Raw genomic sequence first — 27646 nt, forward strand, 5'->3', positions numbered from 1 at the left:
TCTGCTCGGCTGCTGAGGGTCCGCAGCGCCGCTCTCTGTGCCAGAGGTTTGCGGGACAGTCGTGAGAAGTGCGCGGAGCCTCCTCTGGGCATGGGGACGCAGCTGCTCCGACTGGAACTCGGATTTTTCTTTTCTGCGTAATCTTCTCCCTGAATAATGGTAAGTGCGAAATCTTGTGTTCTCCCGCAGTGGAGCTGGTTTCTCTTTTGTTTGCATCTCGATTTCGATCTCATCTTGTTCGTTTATTCTGATCAAACCATCAAATTAATTCATAGGAACCTGCAAAATATATCTTTTAAAATGTTCTTCAGCTTCATCTGTGCTCACATTTAGATCAAGGCATTTATATGAGGGCTACGGACTCTTATAGCCCCCAGCTCCTCCTGTAAGCATTTATAAAATTACATTATGATAATCACAAGTAGATTATAGTTGTAAGATTATTATAAAATAAGCTTAAAAATAACAGTTTAATTTCATAATTCCCTCCAGTCTATAAGTGCAGTCCCTCCTCTCAGTTGTACTATAATGCAAATAATGCTGATAATGTTGAATATATATAAGTATACATTTATATATTTTCATGTAATGTGTACGTTTCTGAGAAATTAAAAAGAAGCAGATATTGTTGTTATGATAATATTTTAAAGGAAAAGTACCTCAGAGGCCTGATACAAACATTGAAAGCTTGGTGAACTTTTATTGAGGCCTTCATGACCCATGTTACTTCACAAAACAATTATTAATGCAAAAGTAAAATGCGGACTGTATTTAATTTTTTTCTGTGTAGTTTGAAGTTTGCTGTCAGCTGTGGATACTGTCACATATTTTTTCAGCTCCACTTTCTCCTTTACATTCATAAAAGTCATAAATAACAACAACAAAAACTCTCAACTCCTTCATCAGCGAATCCCTTATTTGTGCCTCAGTGAGCCCTTGAATAGATGTGGGAGGAAAAGAAAAACAAGTGTGTGAGTGTGAGGCACCTTCTCTTTTGATTGAGCTCCTTTGTTTTTCTTGGTGCTGCTTGAATCCGTGCAGCACTTTCAGCTCGGCTTAAGTACAGAAGATTACACCCAAATCACTGACACCCACCGCACCCCACCCACCCTCCAGCAGCCAGGCAGGGACCCTCATTAACTAAAATTAGGGGGAGCCTCGCTAAGCATTTTTCAAAGGCTGGCATTCATATTTTTCAAGGACCCCTTCATGGCTCCAGACTAGAAACGTACCCACTGTGTTATCAGCTGCACAGTGTGAGCAGCAGAGATGTGGCTCAGTGGCTTTTAAACGAAATGTAAATACACAGATGAGAAGCAAAGACATATGACGTTGCACTTTAATGCAATTGTTAGAATCTGGTTGGATTAAAATCGCAATTTCAGGTTGAAATAAATTACAGGAGATCATTAACAACATGTCTTTAGTAAAAATATATTGAAAGTTTTATCATATTAAATATAAAATGTAAGATTTACGTCTCCATAGGTTGTTTTTACTTGAGTTTTGCACATCGTTGTTGCAGGACAAGCAAATTAAAACCGCAGAGAAATGTGCCTTCTCTACCATTTCTCAAAAGTGTCACTCAATTCTGAATTTTTTAAATAACCTGGATGTATGTCTCTCTTTGTCAGTGTCAATTATCTGTCACGTGTCGGGCTGTCGATCTCTCTCTTATAAAGCTGTATTTTAACATGCAGGGGTCTGATGCAGGGGGACTTGAGGCGTGCTCAGACCACATACCGAAGGTGTGCGCTCGGGTGTGTTTGATTTAACACTGTGGTTCTTCTCCTAATAACATTAGGCCTCATTTCTGCACTCCCTCTCCCCTCGGCAGGCCCGGGACCCTCTCTCTCTCTCTCTCTCCCCCTAGCTCTCTCCTCAGGCTTCATGGTTCTTATTACCAGCTCTAATAAATTGTGAATAAGCAGCAGCAGAAAAGTCCCGAGCTGCGGAGAATTCCCCATCCTGTAGCACCAGGCACCCCCTCTTAAGAAAACACAAATTAATTCCAAACCCCTCTGTAGCCAAACGTTTGTGGAATGATAAATATTTTCATAGGAAGTTCTGCTCTTCCTGACTTTATCTGCACCAATTTCATTATATTTCTTTCGCAGCCGCACCACGGCTCTTGATGTCTTCTGACTTCCGTGCATTTCTTCCCTCTTTTTCTCTTCCTCCTCCTCCTCTCTTTCCCTCGCTATGTCTCCTTCTCTCTCTCTCTCTGTCTCTCTCTCTCTCCTCTCTCTCTCAAACAACCCTGCTGACCTGAGCTCAAGGTTACAGCAGACCTGTCATGTTGCTTCACATAATCTTAAAATATCTCCAATCCACGCTGTCAGTCTGAAATGAAGACATCATCCCAGAAATAAAAACCTTCGCTGTCAGTGTAGACGTCACAGATTGATTCACTGCACTGAAGTGAATATCTTCTGTATCTGATAAAGTTTTTTTGACTTTTTCATTTAGATGCAGCTTTATTGAATTCACACTCACTTTGTGTTGTGCCATTTATCCAGATTGAATCCATCTAAATGTACAAAATCCTAATGTGCCTTTTTTCAAATAGAGACATTTACAGGACAATGCTCTTTGTTCTTATGCATGACAGCAGATCTAGATGATAAGGAGCATTACACATTAGTGTGTGCTTGTTTTGTCAATGACAAACACATCAGTTAAATAACTTTATAGTATTAATTCAAGAGCTGTTGAAAAGACCAAAAAATAATCTTGATACATTCATTAAAAATACTAATAGTTACTCTAAAGTAATGCCTGAATAATTGATTATTTGTGTATATATTTATTTACTTATAATTTTTCTATTTATGTTGTATTTGTTTGCTCATCAGTGGGAAACTAGTATCACTATCAACATACTTTTTTTCTTGTGTAACTTTGTTCATGCTCAGGCAGCATTCACATGTCTCTGCTGATGTGCAGTCGTCTGCTATTTTGAACAAAGCATTAAGGTCTAGAAACAACAGAGAGGTGATGTTATGAGATAAGGAAGATATTTCATTTGATTAAAATCAAATTTCACTTCCTCATTTTCTCTGTGTGAATTAAGCCAATGTTTCCTTCATGACTATTTGCTTTGCATCTTCCACACTAGAGTGTGTGTGACAGACGTTTGGTCATTAAAGGAACCATGCGTTCATATCAGAAGAAGTGTGTGTGTGTGTGTGTGTGTGTGTGTGTGTGTGTGTGTGTGTGTGTGTGTGTGTGTTGTGAGACATCCTCATCTTCACATACATGTAGGTGTATTTGGTGAAATTAAACATCAGACCTCAAAAGAGTTGCTTGTGACACTATCGGTTAATCTTCTTTCCTCCCAAACTGTTTTCGGCTCAGAAGTGATCACTCTCTTCCCCCTAAATGTCTTCCCCTCTCCCGCCCTTCCCTCCCTTTTTTAATTCCCCCTAAGCCCCAGAGAGAGAGAGCGAGAGCGAGAGAGAGTGGCCGCGGAGGCCTCGTGGTGATGTGTGTGTCAGCAGACAGCAGCTGTTTCTCTGGCTATCTCCGCTCTCCTTATCATATCCTGAGAATGGTGGAGCCACACACATCGCAGCGTATAGCCACTGTGACCATATTTCATTTCTTCGTGCTTAATAGCCGTTTGGGTACTTTCCACTGAAATAGAGAGTTTTTTAATAATTGTCCCGGTGGCTCTGGGAGTATTTTTTTAGGTGTCAGAATTTTTCCTCTGTATCAGTTTTCCTCACTAAAATAAACAGGATTTTCCATTTTCTGTTATCTGCATTGATCTTTTCTAAATGGTGTTAATCACTCTCTTTCTTTCTCTTTTCCCTCACTTTCTCTCTCTCACACACACACACACACACAGTAAATCTACCAGTAAACAAGTAATTGGACCTCAGTCCGCCTGTAACGCCTGCGAGCTTCAGCTACCAGGGAGCTCGGCCTGGCCAGCTGTTAGCAACTAGGGCGGCCACTCGCCATCGTCTGCCGAGGACACTGATGGAGGGCCAACCTTTCTGTCCTAATGACTAATAAAGCAGCAAGTCTGAGAGTGTGTGTTCATTAGTGAAGCCAGGAGCACTCATGCAGTCAGGCGTGTGTCAGTTTTTAGTGTGCATGTGTGTGTGTGTGTGTGTGTTTGCGACCACCCTCCCATCATTGGACCAGATGTTTTTTACCTGGGAGCCAGACCACCATCTGACTGGGGTCAGCCCAGTCCTCCAACCCCACACCCGCTCCTCCTGGGCTGCTGGGAGGTCTGCCAGCTGTCCCTCATTCTGACCCCCCGTCTCAGGGCACTGGTTCTGGGGGAGAAGGAGTCTGGGCTCTGGGGTAGGTGGTCCTTCTCGGATTTGGCAATATTACCGGTGGAAAATGATTAGGGGTTGTTATTAGAGTGAGAGTGCCGGGGTATGGCCAGTGAGGGAGGAGGAATGAGAGAAAGAGAAACATTTTGTGAGAAGTAATTTACAAAAGGAGGAGTGAGGAGCATGTGCTGGAGAAACAGAGATAAAGACACTGGCATTGTTGAATAAAGAGCATTTGATCACTGGGGGATGGGGGTGGGGTTGCTTCTGGCTTTAAAGCAGTCCTGTAGCAGGAGTTAGTCAAGTGGAAAGAAAAGGCCACCGAGTCTAAAGTTACAGACAGGTTCACTGCCAGAGATTAATTAGAGCCTCTCATAGAATGCCCTCTATTTCTTTCAAAGCTGCTCTGTGTGTGTGTGTGTGTGTGTGTGTGTGTGTGTGTGTGTGTGTGTGTGTGTGTGTGTGTGTGTGTATTGAACCGGTTGCTCAAGCGTCCTCATTTTTTTGCTTGATGATGTAAACACCCTAGTTGAGTTAGAATCTGGGAACGTCTGCTGATCACACAGATAATAATCAGGTGACAGAAACACGGGAACATCTGACTCCTGTGCTTTTGCTTTTCTGTGTCTCAGCAAACGTTGCATTGTGGAGTCGACGAAAACCAAACAGGTTGCTGTCGACATTATCCGTCGAAAGTATCCCACGTTTTTTTTCTTTTTTAAATGTTTATTTTCCTCCTTATTCATCAATAAACAGTCTGTTATTAGTGTACTAAGTCAAAACAGATCAGCACAATCTCCACTGGAACGCTCAGAGTATCCCTCACAGTCTGCACATGCTCCAATGTCATTACTGGCACTGAAGATGCTGAAATTCATTGTAGAATTAAGTATCCGGCTTCTGCAGGATCTCCTCTTCTTATTATCACTCAGCACGGGGACGCCGTGGAGTTAAGGGGTCAGTTTGCTTAAAACCAAGTGCTTGTTGGACACACACACACACACACACACACAGACACACACACACAGACACACACACACAGACATACTTGGAATGCAGTTGCTTCTTAATGAATTCTCTGGTTGCTGAGGTCAAGGTGGGTTATGAACGCCGAACATCTGTTAACAGACCACCAGCCCCACTCTGCACATCTGATGTACAAAATTAAATTTGCTCTTTGAAAATGTTTAATTTTCTACACTTCTCTCTTTAACACCTTTATAGAATAGAATAGAATTTAATGACAATTTTTGAGTTTTTGAAAGCTCTTTGTTGGAGCAAAAATCCAAATGATCTTTTTGATCATTTAAGTACTTTTTTTTAATTGAAAAAAAACAAACATGACCGGCTCCCAGCGTCTGAGTTTTGAGGATTTACTTCTTTTCCCAGTCTTGTTTGACAAAGATGCAAATCTATTTGGGTTTTGTAAATTTTAATCAGACAGATCAAGACATTTTAAATGTCATCTGGATTATAGGAAACTATTATTGCTGGCATTGTCAAGATCATTTTATAGGTCAAATACTTCTTTAAGAAAATAACTGGTACAATAATTCTTAGTTGCAGCCTTGACTCAGAGCAGAACAGTCTTGTGCGTTTTGATTGTGTTGCATTTTGTGTGTGTTTGTTTATTGGTGCATACATTAGTAGACTGAAAATGTGTTTGTATCTGGTTTGTTGAAGGATTATCAGAGATTGAGGGGTCTGAAAGTTCTGCTTCTCCATTTTTATTGAGATTCTAAAAAGACTAGAAAATAAAAAATGTTGCTCTCAGGAGGTGTTGGCTTTGTTTTTACTTCAGTACTTCAACTGTAATGCCAAAGCTTATATTACCGAGATAAGATGCGAGATGATTTTCTCTGCAGTCTGTCGTGTTGAACTGTCAGCCGTGTGTCAAAGGTGCTTAAAAAGGGCAGTGGCTGCCAGATGGCACCGATCTCAACCGGGAAAAAAGCCTGATAGTGTCACACAAAACTAAAATACTGGGCCCTTGTTCTGTGTCTTTTATCAGCAACTGGGAGAAAGAGAGAGGGGTTTTTGTGTAGAGATGAATCAAGCTCCAACATCCCCCCAGGCACTCAGGCAGACTGTCCGAACGCAGGGCCCCAGGTGGGGTCCCATATGGCACGATTACAGAGCAGAAAGTCACTTTGTCACTCTGCTGATCGAGAACCATAATGTTTCCAGAAAAGGTCAAATGATCGGCGGTGTGTCACCAGACTCCGGCATGTCGTATCCAGTCTTAAAAAAAATCAACACTGACACAGCACATGTATTGACACTGCAAACAACACACACACACACACACACACAAACACACACACACAGCAGATGCCTGAAATCATATTCAATCAAATTTTGACTAATGTAAATAAGATAAAACAGCACACACCCTTCACAGGAAATTAAGATATTTGTTTTCTTATATTTATTTACTATAAACTGTACTCACACACTTATCTAATGGCCGCTTACATCACATTTGGTTTCTTAGTATGAAATATCCACAACTTCTTCAGGAATCTTGTTCTCATAAAATTCCCCCAGGCTCATCTCTCTCCTTCTGAATATATTAACACTTGACTAGAATCAGTTGTGTTTACTGCTGCTGCGTTTAAAGACTATATAGTGAAGCCACCTTTCCACTGGTCGAAAAACCCATTAACTTCTGTTTTTCTTCTGCAACATGAACGGAGACAGTTGGCGTTCACTCTCAGGTCAAATGACTCTGCAGTGGACACAGATTTTTATCCGCTTTGACTGAAACGAGAAACCCGGGTGAATGCACTAATTTGTAAAGACAGCGAGTCGACAGAGAGCGCCTCAGTTTTCGCCGCATTCGTGACGTTGAACGTGACACTCTGGGCAAACTTCTCTACTGGCAATGGGACAATTCTACAGTTTACTCAGATCTAAAAAAACTGCTCACACCTGCTATTTTTAGCCCGATGATCCCCTGCAACAGATTGTAGATATTAGTCGCCTAAATATGTCCATTAATTATTCTGTGGGAAATCCATGGACAAAATGTCAAAGAATGTTCTATTTCATAATGTTACGCAAATAATAATTAAACAAAATCCTGGACCTACACTTTCATCCTGATCCAAACCAAATTGAATAGGTTTCTCCACTGGCCTCTGTGACACCCATCCATCAAGTTCTGTGGAAATCCAAACCAATGGCTCGGGGTGAAAACATAACCTCCTTGGCGGAGAGTCAATCTTCATTGTTTTAGATTTGTAGTTGTTTGGAGCAACCTTGTTGTTGAGCATGACGTTCCCCTGATAAGTGAAGTCAGTTGTCACATAGGGATCATCTGTGGATCAACGTGTCTGTCATCTTCTCGTCACTCAACAGTCTAGTTGAACACGTTAACGTGTATAAACCCAGTTTATTCCTTTAACTGTATCAAATGACATTTCAACTTAAAGCACAATACGCCACCCTGTGATGTAATCCGTCAGCACAAAGGATATAATTTGATATCCGTGAAAGAAGCAGTGGTCTAGCAGAACCCTGGGACCCAGGTGAAGCTGGTGGGACTGGCCTCGTGGCCCTGTGGCCTCCTGTGGCCCTGCTGGGTTTGTTTTAGCTTCAGTTTCAGCCCTCAGCCCTCCACTTCTCTGCTGAGCTCCGCTCGTCTTCCCTCCGGTGTCCTGCCGTTCCCATGGCCTTGTGCGCCCTCCTCCCAGGCCTCACCCTGAACCAGGAAGTGCCTTTGCTGTCACACACAGATTTCATGTTTGTGTGTACATGCATGTGCGTGTGTTACGGACTGTTGCAGGGATGCAACTAAAGTCAAGAGGACTCTAAACAGACATTGCTTTAATTTTTGATGCCTGCAGGGAAGCAGTAGGAAATGCAGAGCACGAAAGCCCTTTCCTTAATTTTCCTCTAACGTTGGGTCAGTGTTACTCTCCGGAAGCTTCACAGTCTGTGATGGAGGACAGATCAGGGTCTCTGATCAGATTCAAACAGACTGTGAAGCTGGTTTAAGGGTCATTTCTGAAGTGGAAACAAATTCAGCAAAGCAGAAAACACATGAACACATGGTTTAGATTGAAAGTCATGATTCGGTGCATAATTTGGTGGTTTAATAAAATTGCATATGCCAACGAGCTTATGTTTTCACCCCTGTTCATTTGGTTGGTTGGTTGGTTGGATGGATTACCATGAAACTTGATGGAAGGATGTGTTATGGATCCTGGACTTTAATTTTTTTTTTGCGTTTTTCAAAATTTGTATTGATTTCTCAGAGAATACTTTTAAAAACACTATTTACAGTGTGTGTTATTTGGTTCTGATCCTAAATGGTTTCATACTGTTGGATCCATTCCATTCAGTTATGGAATGTAAATTAAATAAAATTGGACACAATTAGTATATAATAAGGCCAATGGTACCTTGTTTCTGTCATTACCTTATAGACTATTAGTCACAAACAGTAAATCACGTCATTAGTGACAGATTTACAGTCTGTTTTATTTATGTTTACGTGCAGGTGGATTTTTGGCCCCAGAGCCTTTGTGGCTGCTTCATGCTTACTCAGAAAACACTGAACACCATCATGGCTGTTTTAAAAGCCAGGAGGGCAGCGTCATCAGTGGAGCTGACATAACACCAGAAGTGTTTTCTTGCTCTTTCTAAGTCGTTAATAACACAAGAGCAGCACAGACGTTACTGTGATTCTGCTCAAAGCTTTTCGTACCACTGACAGTGAAACTTCTGCTCATAAAGCGTCACATGTTTCTGTCTTTTAAGATCCCTCTCTGCTGCTGTAAAAACCCCGCTGCCCCTATAATTCATGACTGTCATCTGTCTCTGTCGTAGTGTTGTCAGAGAGGTCAGAGGTCAGGCAGTTAGCCACAGCTCTGCTGGATTGGAATGGCCCAGAGGCAAAAGAGACGGAGACAGAAGGAGGGAGAAAGACAGAAATGAAATGAATGGAATAAAGCTCAGCCTTGTTGTGCACTAACAAACACAAGTTGTGGAGATGTTGCCAAAACAAGACAGTTTAGGCTCTTTTATTTATCCTCTAACATGCCTATATGTATTCATGTGCCGCTATAACTGAATTTGCTCCCATTCAGTCAGCATGAGGTCGGTATGGCTGTTGGATGATGAGGCCTGATTCTGTGTCAACACTTCGGTTCACCCCAAACATGCTGGTTATGGTTTTTACGTCCGCGCTCTGAGCACTTTATGCTGCTCTTTGTCACCATGCTGGGGAAACACATTTCTTTGTGGTCATTTTTTATGTTTTCTTCAAACAGGTGCTTTAAATTATAATATAATAGTGTTACACTTCTAATGGACGTCATTATGTTGGTCCTACTGGCAAGAGGAGACGTACACCTCAGCGTTTCTCGGAACAGCCTCGGTCGACCACAGCTCAGATTGACCACCACCTTGTGTGATTGGGATTTAAACTCAGCAGACGGACACACTGACCTTGTTCAGCTACTTGCTTTGACTAATTCATGTAGCATTGACCTTTTGACCTTCAGTCTGCTCATATACTAGTTTGGGCAGTAGGACACAATAGTGAATTATATCCATGATACAATCAATATTAAGGAATTCAAATAAAAAAAGTATCTATAGATAAAAGTAATATATGACTTTGATTAGTTCAGTGTATTTAATACCTAATAAATCACATCAATGTTGAAAAAAAAAAAGATTCCTTACAGCAGCCCTGCTCATTGAGTCAGTGAGAAGTACTCCATTGGAAAATGTATTGCATATTTTCCTCTGCCTCACCGTGTCACCCTATCTCAGTCTCTGTCTTACAAAGCTCCATTGTCTCTTCATATCATCATAACATACATGAGACATTGTGCTGAACGGAGGATCATGACTAAGTCACACACGGCTATTATTTAGAATTTGGACCGCAGCCTAGTTCTTGGTGTTTTTCCTGGTTTATTTCTACTAAGAAGCCACATGAACAGGATGAGTCAGTAGAGGTGCAGTGGGGCGTTTTGTAACATTTTCCCAAGAAACAATGTCACCTGTCAGGTTTCTTTAACTCGTCTGACAGTCAGACCACCACTCTTCTCTCCAATACCACATGTATCTTGTTCTCTCTGAGAAAATCTCTCCTCTCGTCATCTTGCTGCAAACGGGGCCTGAGGCACGTCACCATGTGTCACTCAGCTGCAGACCTTTATCCTGATGGCGTGTATTTGCTATTGTTTTCACAGGAGAGTTGACGGCTTGAGAGGAACCTGACGAACAGCAGCGTGACAAGATAAAGAGGATAAAGCTCTTTCTACAGAGGCAGGTGAGAGAAGGAGAAAACAGTGAAGTGCTGTGAAAGCTGGCTGATTTTTTTCCAGCTCAACAAACAGAATAAACAAATTTATCCTTGAAGCTGTAGATTTTCCTCCTAGTTTTTCATTTTTGTAACCGTTTTTACTTCATTTTCCAACAGGGCCTCATTCACAGAGCTTCTTATCGTTTCAAACTCATCACGTCTTCTGCAGGTGAGTTTCCATCGCATTTGTTAATGAAAGTCAGGCTGCCATCTATTTCTATCTATCTATCTATCATCTATCATCTATCTGCCTGTCTATCTATCTTTCTGTCTATCTCAATCTCTCCTCAGTCTATCTATCTGTCCATCAGTGTATTTATCTAACTATCTATCTATCTATTCATCCATCAATCTTTATCTCTCTCACTCTCTATCTCACTATCAATCATAATCAAAATGTTAAATATTAACACATTCATGTCCAACAGATTTTTTTGCCGTTATTTAAAAGTATTAAAATTTCCAACGGTCTATTCTGATTCCGCCCAGCAGTTCCCTTTTTTTTCTGTTTGTTCCGTTCATTGCTTCACTTGGTAACACAAAGAGATCCTCTCATTATATAACAATGTCTCTGACAGCTGAGTATGAACTTCCTCCCCATCACCTCTGACTGTCACAGATTGGTTGTAACATAAAGAAGAACTTGTCACGAAACATTTCCTCATCGTTTCTTCTGGCTTCAGGACCAACTGACAAGTGTCATGGCTGCTTATGGACAGACTCAGTACAGCCCTGCGCTCCAGCCTGCAGGACCATACACACCTTACACTCACCACACGCAGGGCTACAGCATGCCGTCTTACAGTGAGTACAAACATTTTGGAAAATCAGGAAACAAAAGAAATGTTTTCAATGCGGTGGGAAGGCAAACAGGTATTTAGATTCTGCAAGTTAGCATGACTTTGCTGTTTTGCTCATAAAGAAACAAAATATGAACGTCACCCGGTAGATGACTTACCTCTATTTTGGAATAGCAAAAAGCTTGTTGTGATGTATAAGATAATCGTGTTGACAATCTAAGCATGTTGAGGAAAATTTGAAAATAATTTCCAAGGTAAAACTCGTTTTTTATCAGCGAACCAATTGAAAGCAACCGTCCTCTATAATTGTATCATAAACTCTTGTTAAATACTGCAGGAACAATAGTAAATCACGTTCTGTCTCTGAAGTCTGTGTTAATGTGTGGTGATATGGGTCAATAAATCTTCTGCTTTCTCTCCAGACATTAAAACAGAGGATGGTCTGAGTCACTCTCCAGGACAGACTACAGGACTGTTGGGCTACTCAAACTTCAGCAGCACCACTCCCAGTCAAAGTCTCTACAGCTACTCACACACACACGGTCAGTCTGAAACTCTGTGTGCACTGAATATAAGAACACACTATCACACACATACCAGCACACAGACCTTCCGCTATCTTTGAGATTTCTGGCAGGAGCATCCTTCCTTATCCTCCCAACTCTTGCACTCTTTTTTAGCCCTCCTCCTCCTCCTCCTCTTTCCTCTCCTCTCCTTTCTTCTCATCATCTTTCTCTCCTTCCCTCTGCCACACCTGTTCTCCATTAGCTGCGGTCTGGACTCCTGGCGTCAAAAGTCTCCCCACCCCTCCTCTTTTCTCGGGGTCAGGCCCCCTTTCTCCGCTCAGACCAACAACACAGCATGCGAGCACTTGTGTCTTTTAGTGAAAAAAAAAGAGAGAGTAGGAAAAAAGATAGAGAGAAGGGGAGAGAAATGTTGGGGTGGAAGACAGAAAAACAGAATAATGGAGAAAAACAAAAGATGGATGCATGAGTCTTTGCCAAACAACAAATTCTGAAATGTAAGAAGTTGTGGTAGGCTTTGGAGTGTGTACTTGTGTGTGTGTGTGTGTGTGTGTGTGTGTGTGTGTGTGTGTGTGTGTGTATCTGTACACATTCCTCTGTCGCCCGGCGCCCAAAGCATGACTCGCTCAGTGCGACTTTATGGCTTTGAATGCAGCGTAAAATTGACCTTTTGTGTGGGGGGGCAGGGGTTAAGGTGCATTTTAGGGAGGGGTGAGTAGGATTACCCTGTTTTCCACTGTGAGTCAAATAGAGACAAAACGATGAAAACTGTAAACATTATGGTTGGATGGGTTTTTGAATTTCCCTGATTTTGCTACACACTCTAAATCCAAAGTTTTCCTGATCATACGTTACACTGACTTTATGAGTAGTCTCACCCTGTTGAAATAAATTTGGCTGTGAACCAAGTGGTATCCTCCTGAGTACTATTAGACGATACCATGGATGTATTAAGTTGTAATTATTGGCATCAAGCAAAGTTGGGGTTTGTCGGTTTGTTGTTTGCCAAGGAATCACTATGTCACTGAAATCTACAGCATTCTTTTGTGCAACAGAGAGACACGAACACAAGTTGAGCAAAAGATACGACGTTTGAAACTTCCATTCTGAGAAGTTGCAGGGCAGGCAGAGAACAAGCTCATCCAATAGTCCAAGTTATGAAAACGGTAAAAGTAGCTAAGCAAACTTTCATTTCCAGGAGACACTGTTAATATTATTTTTATGTTTCTTTGCAAATGCATCACAGTCATTTTTAGCTTGTACTTGTTAGCATTATCTAGATACATTCATACAATTCACTGTGCCGCTGAAAGGCTACCAGCAGCTAACAGCAGATTTTAAGGTGGTATGTTTTCTGGTATGTTTTCGTGAATCACCTTATGTGTCAAAATGGCATCTCTGACCATTTTGTTTGATTTGATTGGCTCTCTTGTGCGACATGTGATTTAGTGATGATTGAAATTTCAGATGGATTATGTGAACTTGAAGAAGTGGCAGAATATTTTCTACGGTGTAAAACAAGCAATTATTCACAGAGAAGTTTCGTTTGTTCAGCAATTAATTTTCCACTAAATACTGCAAGCTCCAGTTATGATGAAATTGCACCCATCCAGCTAATTGCTGAGAAATGGGAAGACGGCTCTTGTGAACCAAGAAACACAAGTGGTTTGATAATAGTTGTAGGATTCCAACAAACCTGAGGTTATCTATACTTACTTGGATCAGAGATGAAAGCAAACATCTACAACATGAACTCTTTTAAACATCCATCACAATTTGGATCCATCACAAAAGATTTCCACCCTCCCAGATTCCAGTTTTCCATATCTCTCCCTCTTTAAGAGAATGTTCAGATGTCAGACATTACGCAGGAATGTAAATATTCTTGTAAACACACTTTTGATGAAACCTCTCGCAAACGACAGAGCTTTCAATGACTGTGCTCCGCGAGAGAACGACTGTTGAACCAACAAACATTGTTTAACGCCGTGCAGTTTGAAAGACAATGTTCCCAAACAAAATTAATTTGTTTGAATATTTGTATGCATAAATCATTAACTGCAAACTTCAAACAGTAATAAACTGCCACGACAACCAAATGTTTGTAGGATTTCAGAATGTTTCCATGTCGTCCATTATACTGTACACAGTACTCAAGGACACACACACACACACACACACACACACACACACATCATACAAAAAGTCATCAAAATACTATGTGTACAACCGAAACCAAATGGGGACTATGGGAGCATTTTAGTGTTTACTCGAGAGACCTCCTGTATTTTTCCTTTAGTCTCTTTGAAGACTGTTATGTTGTTATGTTGGAGGTTTCACTGTGGTTCTTCCATTGAGCCATTACTCTGGGTTTGTCATGCACTCTGATGAGAAGAGGAAGGAATGAGGGGCGCGAGACAGCAGCAGTGGATTGATGAAATGAAAACATATCCTTCTTAATGATCAGAGAGGAGCAACAGTTAGAAGTCAAACAGGATACGTCCATTATGGATAAGAACATCAGCTCAACGGCCAAACCATAGCCTCTAATTACTGGAACGGCATCTTTAACACATCTGAGGTTATCAGGTAGCAAAACCCTCCCTTTTAATAAACACTACAGTTGGAAACCAAACAGATATTTGCAAATGTAATTTGTCTGTTTTCTGTTTGATTACAGATGAACTAATTGCAGTGCACACAATCACCTGTAAGCTAAAGTCGAGCTTGTCAGTAAAAGGCCGTTCGTCAGTGTGTTACATCTGCGTGTACACATGTTTTACCTGAGATTAGACAATAGGTACATTAACTGGTATCACTATCGCTCATCTACACTTTGTCTTTCTGGCTGATTAAGGTAGTTCTTATCACACTAACAAAAGTGTTGTTTTTTTCCAATGAGTTTGGTTTTAAAGGTCCAGTGTGTAAGATTTAGGTGAAAGGGAACTATTGGCAGATATTTAATGTAGAATAATTCTTATGATGTTTTCACTAGTTTGTTTCATCTAAATATACAAATATATTACAAATATATACATATACACATACAAATATATTTAAATCGAGGGGACCCTCTCTACGGAGGCCGCCATGTTTTTTTACATTAGTCCAGACTGGACAAATTAACACCTTTTGAGTTTTTATGAACTGAGGTCTACCACAGGTTCTCTTTCATGTTTGGAAGGAGAGGGTGAGGTGAGGCGTGTTCAGCTGCAACATGCAGTTTCAACACTCGATGTCACAAAATTCTACACACTGTACCTTTAATTAGTTATTTGATGTCATGAGAACAGGGTGAAATGTCTTGATTGACAGCTGAGACGGACTCAGATTGTTGAGCATGTGTTTCGACAGGACCTCGCTAACGTTGCTCCATCTGCGCAGACTCTGGCTATGCGTGATTTTTTAACTTTAATTTCTGCATACTGGGAGGAAGTGGACATGTGTCGCCCCTTTTTATACACAAACATGGTAACACCTCGTAGAGCTGTTGTAAACGGTCTTGTTTGAGCACCGCCATTTGTCAATAATCATTGTATCTTTGTTCTCTCTGATGAATATTGAAAACCAAGGCACTCAGTTGTCCACATGAAAGGTGTGAATCATCTAACACCTCGAGAGCTTTCAATGTTTAATACAGGGAGCCATTGGGAAATGTCCTTTTTGCACAAACACAATTAACACACTCTTTTGCAATCAGTGTCAAAAGTTCATCAGTTTTTTCCCGGCTCGTGCCCAGCCCTTCTAGTGTTTCTAAAGAAAAGAGACACTTTTTAAGATATTCAGCCAACAGGCAAACACAAGCAGTGAAATGAAAATTCTAAAATGTTGTCCAGCGCCGTGGGTGGAGGTGAAGAAAAAGTAATTAATCAGCCAAACAAACAGAACGGACAGACTTGACAGGACGATGCCAGAGTGAGACAGTGTTTTTCTTTGGGTGGAAAATTGCTCGGAGGAAGACATTCCTGCCTTAGCTTGATTAGAAATGAAGAAGACTCTCATAGCAGCAGCAGCAGAAGAAGTAGGATTTTCCCACATGTATTTTTGTATCAAACATAATTCTTACTCGTACAAGAAAAGATTAATTGACTGGACGTGGTTTTGGATGATTGTAGATATGTCGTCTGCGTCACCCGAGGCCTGGTGTGAATGGTGAATATATGATAAAAAATAACTGATATACTTCACTCTCAGCTCCTGCAGCACCGAACTGTCACCGAGTCAGAGTTTACTGCTCATTACGTCCGACGTTCAGTTTCATATATCATATCAGATGCTGTAAAATTAAATCAGTCTAATCTCCCACCACTATACTGTTTGTGGTAGTTTTTTATCCTGCATGATTGATTGTCATCTGATAGTTTGTTCTGCACATCATTTCTCAGGTGGTGGAATTTCATCTGGAATATTTCAAGGCACCCATGCAATCTCCAGTACAACCCCATTCAACCCAACCCAGCAGGTGAGTAATTCAACCTCAGCCATTATTTACTGCCAAGATAAATGCCACCGATAAATAACGTCTTAATTCAGCTGCTGTCATTTCTCTGATACATTTTTTTTTAGAATAGTTTGTGATGTGATTGTTTCTGTGTTGACAGGAGTTTTCAGCATACTCAAGCTACAGCCAGAGTCAGTACTCTCCGTATTATAACTCACATCACTACAACAGCCCCTACCTAACCAGCAGCAACATCAGCCCTGCTGCCATCACTGCTCCGTTAGCCTATCAGCATCCAGAACACCCTGTCATGCTGCCCAATCACAGCCCAGAGTCACATACAGGTAAGTGTCCTTTTGTAGTTTTCGCAGTTTTTCATCTCACTTTTCTGAGAGATTTACTGATTTACTGCAGCAAACCTGATGTTTCTTTATGTTTTCTTGGATTTTAAATTGTAAAGAGGATAAGATAAGATAAAATAATATAAGATAAGATAGACTTTATTCATCCCACACTGGGGAAATGTGGACATTGCAGCAGCAGAAGGGCATTAAGATAGAGAAAAATAAAAATAAAATAAAAAATAAACAGCTGCAGTTTTAATAATATCTTAAGCATTTTGTTGATAATGATGTGGAGCGGTCAGTAAGGTTAGAGATGCTCACAAGGAAAGAGCAGGCTGGCAAGTGGCCCCCATTTAAAATGTGTATGCAGCTAGAGGAGAAGATTGGACTGACTAAAGAGGATTTCCAATCATTTTAATGACAATCAACAAGTACGATAAAGTATTTACTTGTTTGTAAGTATAAAAAGTAAATCGTCTACGTGATCTGTATTTATATATAGGGCTTGTCTCAAAGACAGTACACTTTTGCCTTTCACCCATACACACACATTCATACAGTGCATCTCAGTGCATACCGAAAATCAAACCACCGACCTTCTGTATCCGCTCTATCCACTGATCCACAGCCATGTGGTTTAGTTCTAAATACTAATTTTTAAATCATTTAGTTTCAACTAAGTTAACTAACTAAAAACAAATGAATGCTTTTTCTTCACCCAAGTTCACAGTCAAGAGACAGATTCTTATAGATTTTAAAATGTCAGACTCTGACTTGTGACTAGTTATTTAATATACGTATGAAAAAAGACGAATCTGCAACTTCATTGTGAGGGTGTTTTTCAGGAGAGTACCACCCACCGCCCAGTCCCCCCACACCAGGTAAAGAGGAGGGGGGTCGCAGCACGGCGGGGGTCCGATGGGAAGTTGAGAGGCAGGAAAAGAGTCAGTGACCCCGCTCCACCGCTGGACTCTGATATAGAGGTAAACACACGCTCACAGTGTCGAGAATTATCAGTATTTCTCTGCACTATTTGTCTCTCTCTCTCTCTCTCTCTCTCTCGCTCTCGCTCTCGCTCTTTCTCTCTCTCTCAGACACAGACTTTCATGAGGTTAACATTACATATCTGTTATTTCACTGCAGCGAGTGTTTATCTGGGACCTGGATGAAACCATCATCATTTTCCATTCGCTCCTCACGGGAACCTTCTCCTCACGATTTGGCAAGGTACGGCGATACAACCCCCCCCCTTTGTCTTTCACTGTAAGACATGCATGCTGCGGCTCATCACACTCTCATGACAGTTAATTATGCAGCAGGTAGTCAGGTACACTTAGGCACAACGTCCTCTCAACAACAAACTCTACAGTCAACTCACCCTTTGTTTCAGTTGCTTATTTGACTAGCAGTCGAAGGTTCCAGTCCACAAACTTTGGCAATCATCCCTGAGCATTTTCACACGCTGGCTGTTTTGCCTTTCTGCCCTCTTGTTTCTTATCATAATGCACCAAGGTTGTTTAGCTACCCCAGCATCCTGCAGCGTGATTGACACCCAGCGGGATCTTTACATAACAGACCGGCAGCTGACAAGGGGCGGACAGTGGTGCTTTTCTTGTTGTTGGCCGCAGATCTGTGTTTTGAATTCTCACAGTCCCCCTGCGGGTTGACACAAGGCTGATGGGAGTTTGAGAGCAGCGTCTCTGATCGGGGTTCAGCCCCCGGCAGGCCATGCATGCATGGCGTTGTTTCTTTTTCTTTTCTTTCTCTGCCACGGAGAGTGGGGTGAAGGGGGGGGGGGAAGAACCAGAGAGAGAGAGATAGAGAGCAAAGAGAGTGGATGTGTTGAAATGTGACTCATGTGCCAAAAATTCCTGATTCCTCCCACCACCCAAAACACCCCGCTGCTGGATCCAGGGGAAGCTCAGTTGGACGGACTCTGACATCAAAACTCAAACATGCAGCAGAAGAGTTGAATGAGTGACAGCAGAAAAACAGATTAACAGTCCAACGCGTCAGGGCGGCTTACAGGCTTTTCTTTTTCTCTTCCTCCAAAATGTGCGGCTAACTCATCCTCTAACAACCATTCTACATTTTTTTCTGGCATGAGCTGTCTCTGCGTTTAACACCCAGGCTCTTCCCATGAGGGTCCGTCTATTAAACTCTCCTCATAAACAAATGGTTTTGATGCGTATACGTGAAGGCAGGTCCGGGCCCTGCAGCATAAAGCAGGAAAGACAAATGGACGTGTTGAAAGACAGTTGTTTTCACCAGCCTAACTGAGCCAGAGGTGAACGGGAGATCCACACGAGGAGCCGCTCCTCCATTATCTCATCCATCTTACAGCAGCCCCCTCTGTCATGTAGTGTGTGAATTTTCTCCCCGAGGTCTGTCTTTCATATCAGCCATCCCCTGCCTGAGAGTGAAGGTGGGAACTGAAGGAATCGAGAGCTTTTTTCTTAAATTCTTGTCCCAGATTAGCAGACAGGGTTTTGTTTGTCCCTCTGCATAACAGCAGCCATCGTCTCTGCAGGAAGGTGATTACAGATAATTATTTCAATTATTAGATAAGCAGAACAAACCTCTCTTAAGCCTTTAACTCCTCCCCCTTGATCCTTTGCATTCATCCCTTCCTTTTCTGGACAGTGTTTTGCAATCCTGTCATTTTCTCTCTCTCACTCCTCCTATTGAACTTTTGCCGCCCTTAGTCCCCAGTTACCCTTTTCTCTTTACACCCTTTTGTGTAAGAGGGAGGGGGGGGGGGGGGGGGGGGGGGGGGGTGTTTAGTCAATTTTATCATTACCCACCATGTGTCATCAAGCCCGTTTCTAAACCTCAGAGGAGCCAGGAGACAGCTCTGCTTGGCAACTCGTCTGATGTTCACCTTTGGCTGACACCTCTCTGTTCCTCCCGTCTCGCTGCCAGAGACAAGCCAACGCTGTCCTCCAGACAATACGGCGAGCAGACGTGCGCACACACACACCTTCTTTTGTGGTCATGAACAGCAGCGCGCCCACGATGTATGTCAGCCTGCCCATCATGATTTACGCGTGTATCTGGGTGATGATTTATTATTTTCTTATTGAGAAACAGAACCGAAGTTGGTGCAATGCAACACCCAGGTATTTGTTCTGTTTTTCCATACAAGAGGAAACGAGCAGAGAGACTGGGTGGTGTGAGGTGTTGATAGAAAGAGAAAAAAGAAAACATCAAGAAAAAGAATGATGTATGGTATACCTGCTCTTTTTCCTGAAATAACCCACTGCGTGAATTCTAATGAAATCGGTAACAAGCTCCTGCATATTTGTCGGGCAAATAGAGCAGAGGAAGCAATTTTAAGAATCATGTGCTTTAACAATTAACTATAAATCACAGACTTGTGTTTTACTTTGCTTTTTTTCCCATCATCACAGGAAGCCATTGATTTCCATCAATTTCCTTAAATTTAATTTAATTACTCTCGGTAGAAACTCGGGAGAGCTGTGTAATTCATTAGTGGCAGGGCCCCAGGGTCGGTGTCAGCCTGTCTACAAAATGTCTGACAGAACTATCAGATGATGGGAAATTTGGTTCAGACTTTCATTGTGCCCGGAGGATAATTTGTGATAAATACGACTGCAGCATTTTCAGCATTAATCTATCTGCGTCTCTGCCAAATATTTAAAGTCAAGGACAATTAACTAAATATCAAATCAGAAATACAATTCATCCATTCATCTTCGGTTGATCAATGGACAGATTCATCTTTTATTCTCATCATTCCAGCTGTAGTACTAACTTTGGGGATCCTGTTTCCTGCTCCACCATCACATCAAAACTTTATTTGTCCAATATTTTTTATTGACAATCATATATTAGTTCAACTAATGTCATTTCCATCATGCTCAGTTGTATTTTATTTGCATGCTTACAAGACATGTGTCCTGGGTTGCCCAATGTGCCCTGGGCGACTCAACTGACACGCACACTTTACAACAGAGTGTCTTGGATGGTTTGGTTTGCCTGCAACGAGCCAAAATAGATTTTTTTCTTCTTCGTTAATTTTCCAGTGCATTGCTGCCTCCCACCGGTTCAAAACAACAATGAATCGGATCTTTGCAAACTGAAGTGATATCTGTGTGTGTTTGTCCTACACACACAGAGGGGCGGGGCAGTGGATCTGATCAGAAACTGTCTTTCAGGACGCGTTCTAACACCAGGTGTGAACTGACACACTTTGTGATCGGATCACCCAAGACGCAGATTAATGCAGAGGCATTAACGAGGCCAGAGTCAGGAGCGACAGTAAAGATAAGAATCAGCAGTTTGACTGACATATATGATGAATCGCCTGTTCACACTTGCCTCTCCCTCAAACCTGTTTGTGTCAATCCCAGTGAAAAGGAGTTCAGAGAAACAAACCCGGCAGCAGCTCTGACAGGGCGAGAATAGTGACACGACTCATAATGCTAAATGTGATTTAACTGATTATTCTCTAAATACCAAAACCATCAATCTCAGCGCGGCCAGACGGTTTTATTATTTATGAAGTTACTGTCAAAGGTGCAGCCCCTGAAGTGATAGAGGAGCTGTTGTTCTTACGTCATTTTTATTAACTAGGTCAAACCAGTTTTCCTTCAGTGAAAAGTGTATTTGACACAGATCATAACCGTGTCTGAGGAGGAAGTTGTTTCCACTGTGCTCACTGTATATACATCAGCACACCTCAAGTGCATTTACATCCAGATTCAGAGCCATACAACCAACACACAGCAAAGCCTTTAAGCCTCGGAGCGATTTGTGTGTGAAGTTGTATATTTTATGGTGTGTGTGTGCTTGTGTGTGTTTCCAGGACTCATCCAAGGCCGTGTCTCTTGGTTTGTGGATGGAGGAGATGATCTTCAATCTGGCCGACTCGAGACTCTTCTTCAACGATCTGGAGGTAAGTTTTGAAATCGGTGTTGGAATTGATTTGGAGAAACTCAAAAAGTTGCAGGACAACACTTTGTTCTGTGGATTACGCTCTGAGATTATGTCTTCCTTTTAAATTACTAAAACCTTTTCACATTCTCTTCACACGCCCATTCAATTATTTTGCTGTTATTACATTTCATTTCTTTACTATAATTTGGAAAATAGCAGCATTGACTGCAACACCACTACTGACCAGAAAAGCTTTGACATTTGCAGTTTTTTCTGTCTGGCATGAAGCACCGTAGCTGTCATTGCATAAACGTCCATCCTGCATTAACACTTACTGCAGCATTTTCCAAACAATTTCCCTTCCTGAAGTGACGCTCCAGCAAGAACAGTAAAAGGAGGTGTTGTTCGCTGCTGGCGTCCTCGCTCTCACAGATTATTCAGAGCGACCTCTGAGGAAAATGAAAGGATTTTATCGCCTGCTAGCGACCGAACCGTTTACATGTTTTTCATCCTGCATTCCTCAACCTTACACTGACAATGAAAAGAAAAAGATTAGCGAGGCCTGGCAAGAGAGAGAGAGAGAGAGAGAGGGAGAGAGAAAGTACACTTTGTGCTGTAATTATAGGTGTGTGTCTGACCATCCGAGAGGAAAATTTGTCAAATGGGAGGAGGAGCAGTCGAGCAGAGGGTAAGGAGCCAACAGAGCCATTTGCAAACCTGGTTTTTATCCTTTCTTTTGTTGTCAGGGCTCAGAATAAAGCAACGGGCGACTGACAACTGCTGCTGAGTCCTAAGGTACAATTATCTTGTCACTCTGGAAGCAGTAGCAGCGGGCAGAAGTTCACGTAATTGTAATCGGTGACGGCCTAATTATTTGACATTCAATCCAAATTGAAAATGATTGAGAACGAATGATAAGATAAAAGCTTGAAATTATTATGAATGAATAAGTTAGTTAATTAGTCTGTTGACCTGGATCTCTTCCTGCCAGACAACAAGTACAACGCCCATGTGAGAAAACAGCAGGAAAAAGTCTGGAAAATTCTAGCGAGTGGGCGCGTTTCTGACGGAAACCAAACTGAAAAAATAAGAGAATTAAAAACTCTTAAGAAGAGACACAGACAGAGAAAGTTTTGAGAGCCTTTTGTGAAGTTGGCCGACGCCAGTGTCGATGTGTTGTAAACAAAAAGGCATTATTTCCACCTCCTGCTGCTCCACCCAGGCACCCCCCCCCCACCTACATGCTCCAGATGTTGTATCTGACCCAGGGAATCTCCTGCTGTCTCGTTGTTAAGTTTGCAAGCGTGTGTTGTGTTTGCATCGTTGGGTCAGTGGTAGCATCTGTGCAGGGACGACTGGCACCTGAGTGGGAGGAGACTCGTAGATGAGGTAGCGTCTCTGTCTGGCTCAGGAAAGAAAGACTGAAAGGTGATAGGAGATCCTGTCTGTCCCGGGTCACTGCCTGACAACACGGAGACGTACCAGGATGTGTGTGTGTTCATGTGAAGACAGAGGGTTGTGGGTTTTAGAAGCTTGTAGCTGCAGAACATGGGACACAGAAATAAAAGAGATCTTTTTTTTCTGTCAGCTATGATGATTTTTTTTATGCTTCTTGTTTTTGTTTCGTCCAACGATTCCAATATTAATAAGCGTTGTCAAGTTTTTGATTGAGCTGCGTGTTGCTTGAAGTGTTTTGGCTGCAGCCGCATGTTTAAACTCCAGTGTGGTTTTTAATCCCTGTGGTTCGGTTGATTATATTAATGTCCGACAGAGAAGAGCAGCGTGCACACCACGGTGCTCGTCAAACACAATGAGCCTTTCTTCAGAGGATGCACTATAAAAAATGTAGTGTAACTTTAATTCACCACGTGGTTTCAGTCTTTGCACCACCGTGTTGACTGTCCTGTGTCTCTGGCGCCTCCCTGTCTCAGGTCCCGACACCTTATTTCCTCCATTCTTGATTTTTTTTGAGTTTTTTTTTTTTTTTTTTTACTATCACTCTCAGAGGCTCCCCTAAAGAGGAGAGACCTGTCTGTGCAGAGCTCAACTCTGAAATGGATCTTCTGATATATCCGCTCTCCTTTTCATTTCCCAGGAATGTGACCAGGTTCATATTGATGACGTGGCTTCAGATGACAACGGACAGGACCTGAGGTAAAGCTCCTGCTGTGTAAAGCTCTGCTGAGCGACTCTGACGGTTCTACTGTGGCTTGTGAACCAGACTTGCCCTCTAGGCTTTAGTGCGCAGGAGGGAAAAAAAACAGAGAGATGAGATGAGGAGTGTGTGTGTCTGTGTGTGTTCATGCATGCAAGCATGTGCATGTCTTTTATTTCCCCAACATCCACAGCCATATAATATGTCGCAGGATTATCCAACGCTTTCATTTCTCATCAGAATATCTGTTTATAATTCCCACTGTCTCGCTATGTCCAGACATTTTATTGCGTTAAACTTGTTGAAGCACTTTTAGGAGTGATCTGAGAAAGTGCCAGACTTTGCCAAAGCACTTTTCTCAAGTTTATTTTACTGAACTTGGCCTTTTTCATCTCAAAGTTTTTTTTTTATTTACCCACGCTGGATGTATATACTTCATGATTTCTTACTGACAAAGCTTCATTCATTGCTACATTCAATTTTAAAGCATTTCTTGTCCCTGACATTTTTTGCGGTTGCACTGGCACGCCTCCCCAAATTTGATGAATGGTTTAACCACCGCCTTCTTGTTCATAGCCTGAATAGTTTGAATCAATTCCTAGAGCATGAAAATTTATGTAGTTGTACCACTTCTGGGAGTGCGGCCTTTAAAACACTGACGATAGCACCATTATAAGATGCTCAGGAAAAATACAGAGTGTGTTTTTTCTTTATGATCTACATCCTGGCTGTTTCCTGCATTGTGATCCTGCAGCACTTACAACTTCGGGTCGGACGGCTTCCAGAGCCCAGCGGGGGCCGGCTCTCTGTGCCTGGGGTCAGGGGTCCACGGAGGGGTGGACTGGATGAGGAAGCTGGCTTTCCGATACCGCAGAGTCAAGGAGATCTACAACACATACAAGAATAATGTTGGTGGTAAGCTGACGTTTTATTTATACAAAAGTTTAAAGGAATTGCTGTTGTATTGTTGATATGTAAAGAAGTTTAGACTATGTCAACTTCTCTGATGGCTCACGTGGGTTAAAAAAGACCAGATAATACACCAGAACAGACAAAACTGAAAAAGTGCAGATTCAAACCAAAGTTCTGTGACTGGGATTCACTAGTATTTGATGCATAACGAAGGCCTTCTTGACAGAAGTGCATTTTTTTACTCTATTTCACTAACAAAGCCATCGCTGAAGATCAGAACACAGCGAGGATATAACGATAATCACCTGCCCTCTCCAAAAATGAAAAAAATATTTATTTACTCATGTATGACCTATTAAACAAACTGAATCACGATGTGGTGAAGAAACGCTGAGAAGAACCAGACATGTTTGTTTGTCAACCAGGATGATGAGTCAGCTGTTGTTCAGTATGAACCGACTCTGCTGATTACATCTGGCTGCTCTAACTCTGCTGGAAACCATGTGTCTGAGGTTTTGGCTGCAGGGTTTAGTGTAAGACTTGTCCGTCCAGGGACTGCAGAAAGTCCCACTGTCTCAGAGAACAAGACGTTTTATGTGCTGGAGCTGTGAGGGCGGGGGGGGGGGGTTCGGATCATCCCTGACGGTCAGACTTGTGTCTCTCAGGTTTGCTGGGCAGCCCCAAGCGAGAGGAGTGGCTCCAGCTGAGGAGAGAGATGGAGGTCCTGACTGACCTGTGGCTGACTCAGGCACTTAAAGCTCTGGCGCTCATCAACTCCAGGTCAGTTTATGCTGTGATATAGTGATTTACATTTGATTTATAGCTCCATTTTATATCTATAGCCATTCATATCTGTATATCCTTTAAGAGTCGAATAAATCTGAGTAGCTGCATGTTTTATTTTAGATTTCTGATTAGAAAAGCCTGACCAGGGACAGGGAGCGCAAATTAGCCTCAGCCAGAAGTACAACATGTCACTGTCGAATAAGCGAATGTAAAATAATATAAAATATTGTCGCTGTTTAATGTGAAGGTAATTTGAACAACTTAATGATGTCGGGTCATTTAATCGAAACTGCATCATATTTTAGAAGCAAGCTAGACGATAGTTGTCAGGTAAATATAGCGCAGTTAAAAATTAAAATTTAATTTCTCCCACTTAAACACAGCGAAATAAGTGAAAGCACAGTACACAAACATCAGAACATTAAAGTACAGTGTAAAGCTTGAATAAATGCACAAACTTTACACCACTGCTCTTAAACGTAACCCTATTATTAATGTGTCTGTTTCAGGCCGAACTGTGTGAACGTGTTGGTGACGACCACCCAGCTCATCCCAGCTCTGTCCAAGGTGCTGCTGTACGGACTGGGCTCAGCTTTCCCCATAGAGAACATATACAGTGCCACCAAAACAGGTGAGAGAACAATCCAGGTGATAAAGAATACAGGCCTCAACCTCCATTCAGCTGTTTCATTTAACACATCAACCTCTGCTCTTCCCTCGTGTCGAAGGCAAAGAGAGCTGCTTCGAGCGCATCTCTCAGAGATTTGGTCGGAGAGCAGTGTACGTGGTGATCGGAGATGGAGCCGAAGAGGAGGCTGTCGCCAAGAAGGTACAACTCCCTTTTATATATATTTTTTTGTGTTACTGCCTAAAAATGAGCCACAACTCATCAGTTCACTTTGAAAGAAGATTTCTGTCGTTTTTGTGTCTGAGTTGTGAGATGAGATGTTAAAATCTTTTTCTAGACTTTACGACATATTATCCATGTATACTTTGTCACAAACTACTCCAGACCACAGTCTGTGTTTCACATCAGCACAGCATCTGGAGGATTACTGAAAGTATAATCTGACCCAATTAAACCTGAACTTAAATTTGATTTCATTTTGGTTTTCTCAGAAGAACATGCCGTTCTGGAGAGTGTCCTGTCGGGCCGATCTGGAAGCTCTGAGCCATGCACTGGAGCTGGACTACCTCTAGAGGGCGCCATTTATCACACTCCACCCTTTCTAATCCGAATCATGAAATGCTACCTGAGTGCAGCCGGGGGGGTGAACGTGCCCCCAGAGACTGATTCAGAGTCAGTATATGCTATCTGGAGTGAGCACCCAGACAGACAGTTTCACAGCCAGAGGAGCTGTGAGGATTTTGAAGCGAGGCTGCAGTTTATTCCTGACACAAAATCATGAAGCCAAATGAACTGGACCAAAAGACAAGTGTAAAAAAAAAAGAAAAAAAAAAAAGGGACCAAAGCGTCATAACCAACCCCAGGAAAAGTTTTTTTTATAATTCAGTTCATCTCAAGTTTATGGCAACAAAGAATGCACTGAAAACTAACTCTTACATCCTTTTTAATGAAAACACAGTGAGTGTCTGCACGGATGAAAACTTCAGAATGGAGTTCGACTGTTTGTATGTTTTTATATTTGTTGTGACTCAGCCAACACTATTTTTAAGTCGTGGGACAGATTTTACATTCACTATTATTTTAGAGTTTTTTTATTCATGTCAGGTAGATAAACATCAAATAACATTCTCCTCATAGTTAGAGGCTATTGAAAATGGTCTGTGTTTAATCATTAAAATGTGAGCTATTTATTATTGGTTCAATTGGTTAATATCGTTTGGGAGCTTTACATGAAAAACTATCCCCTTCAAAAACCAAAACACTGCTCTTGTAAAAATGTTTTGCCGTTGTCTTGAAGATGCTGTATCATAGGCTCGAATCCTTCCTTTTCTGGGTTGTACATGTTTTCATGTTGTATTTCCTCTTTTGCATCTTTGTTTAATTTCTCAATAACCTGTTTGTAATATAGATGAACTGGTATGGTTGTGCATGTGCCGATTACACTGCCTGTCAGCTTAGCTATTATCTGTATATAAAGCTTTATTGTCGATTTGTTTTGACAGAGTGAAAAATAGATTAATAAAGATAAATTAATTGTATTGTG

General features: G+C 41.8%; 1 protein-coding gene across 1 annotated transcript; it reads left to right on the forward strand.

The window, feature by feature from the left end:
- eya2 (EYA transcriptional coactivator and phosphatase 2) lies at window positions 1-27641 on the forward strand. The gene is given in 17 exon segments (XM_020096475.2): window positions 1-159; window positions 10502-10581; window positions 10732-10783; window positions 11298-11418; window positions 11837-11956; window positions 16324-16400; window positions 16540-16723; window positions 17569-17614; window positions 17616-17706; window positions 17867-17950; window positions 21552-21641; window positions 23718-23776; window positions 24532-24692; window positions 25355-25469; window positions 25985-26106; window positions 26204-26304; window positions 26595-27641. Coding segments are annotated over 14 exon segments (1434 nt in total). The 5' UTR covers window positions 1-159; window positions 10502-10581; window positions 10732-10783; window positions 11298-11315; the 3' UTR covers window positions 26676-27641.
- Window positions 27642-27646: the final 5 nt, after the last annotated feature.

This window comes from Paralichthys olivaceus, chromosome 2 (genome assembly GCF_024713975.1).
Source record: "Paralichthys olivaceus isolate ysfri-2021 chromosome 2, ASM2471397v2, whole genome shotgun sequence".
Lineage (NCBI taxonomy): Eukaryota > Metazoa > Chordata > Actinopteri > Pleuronectiformes > Paralichthyidae > Paralichthys > Paralichthys olivaceus.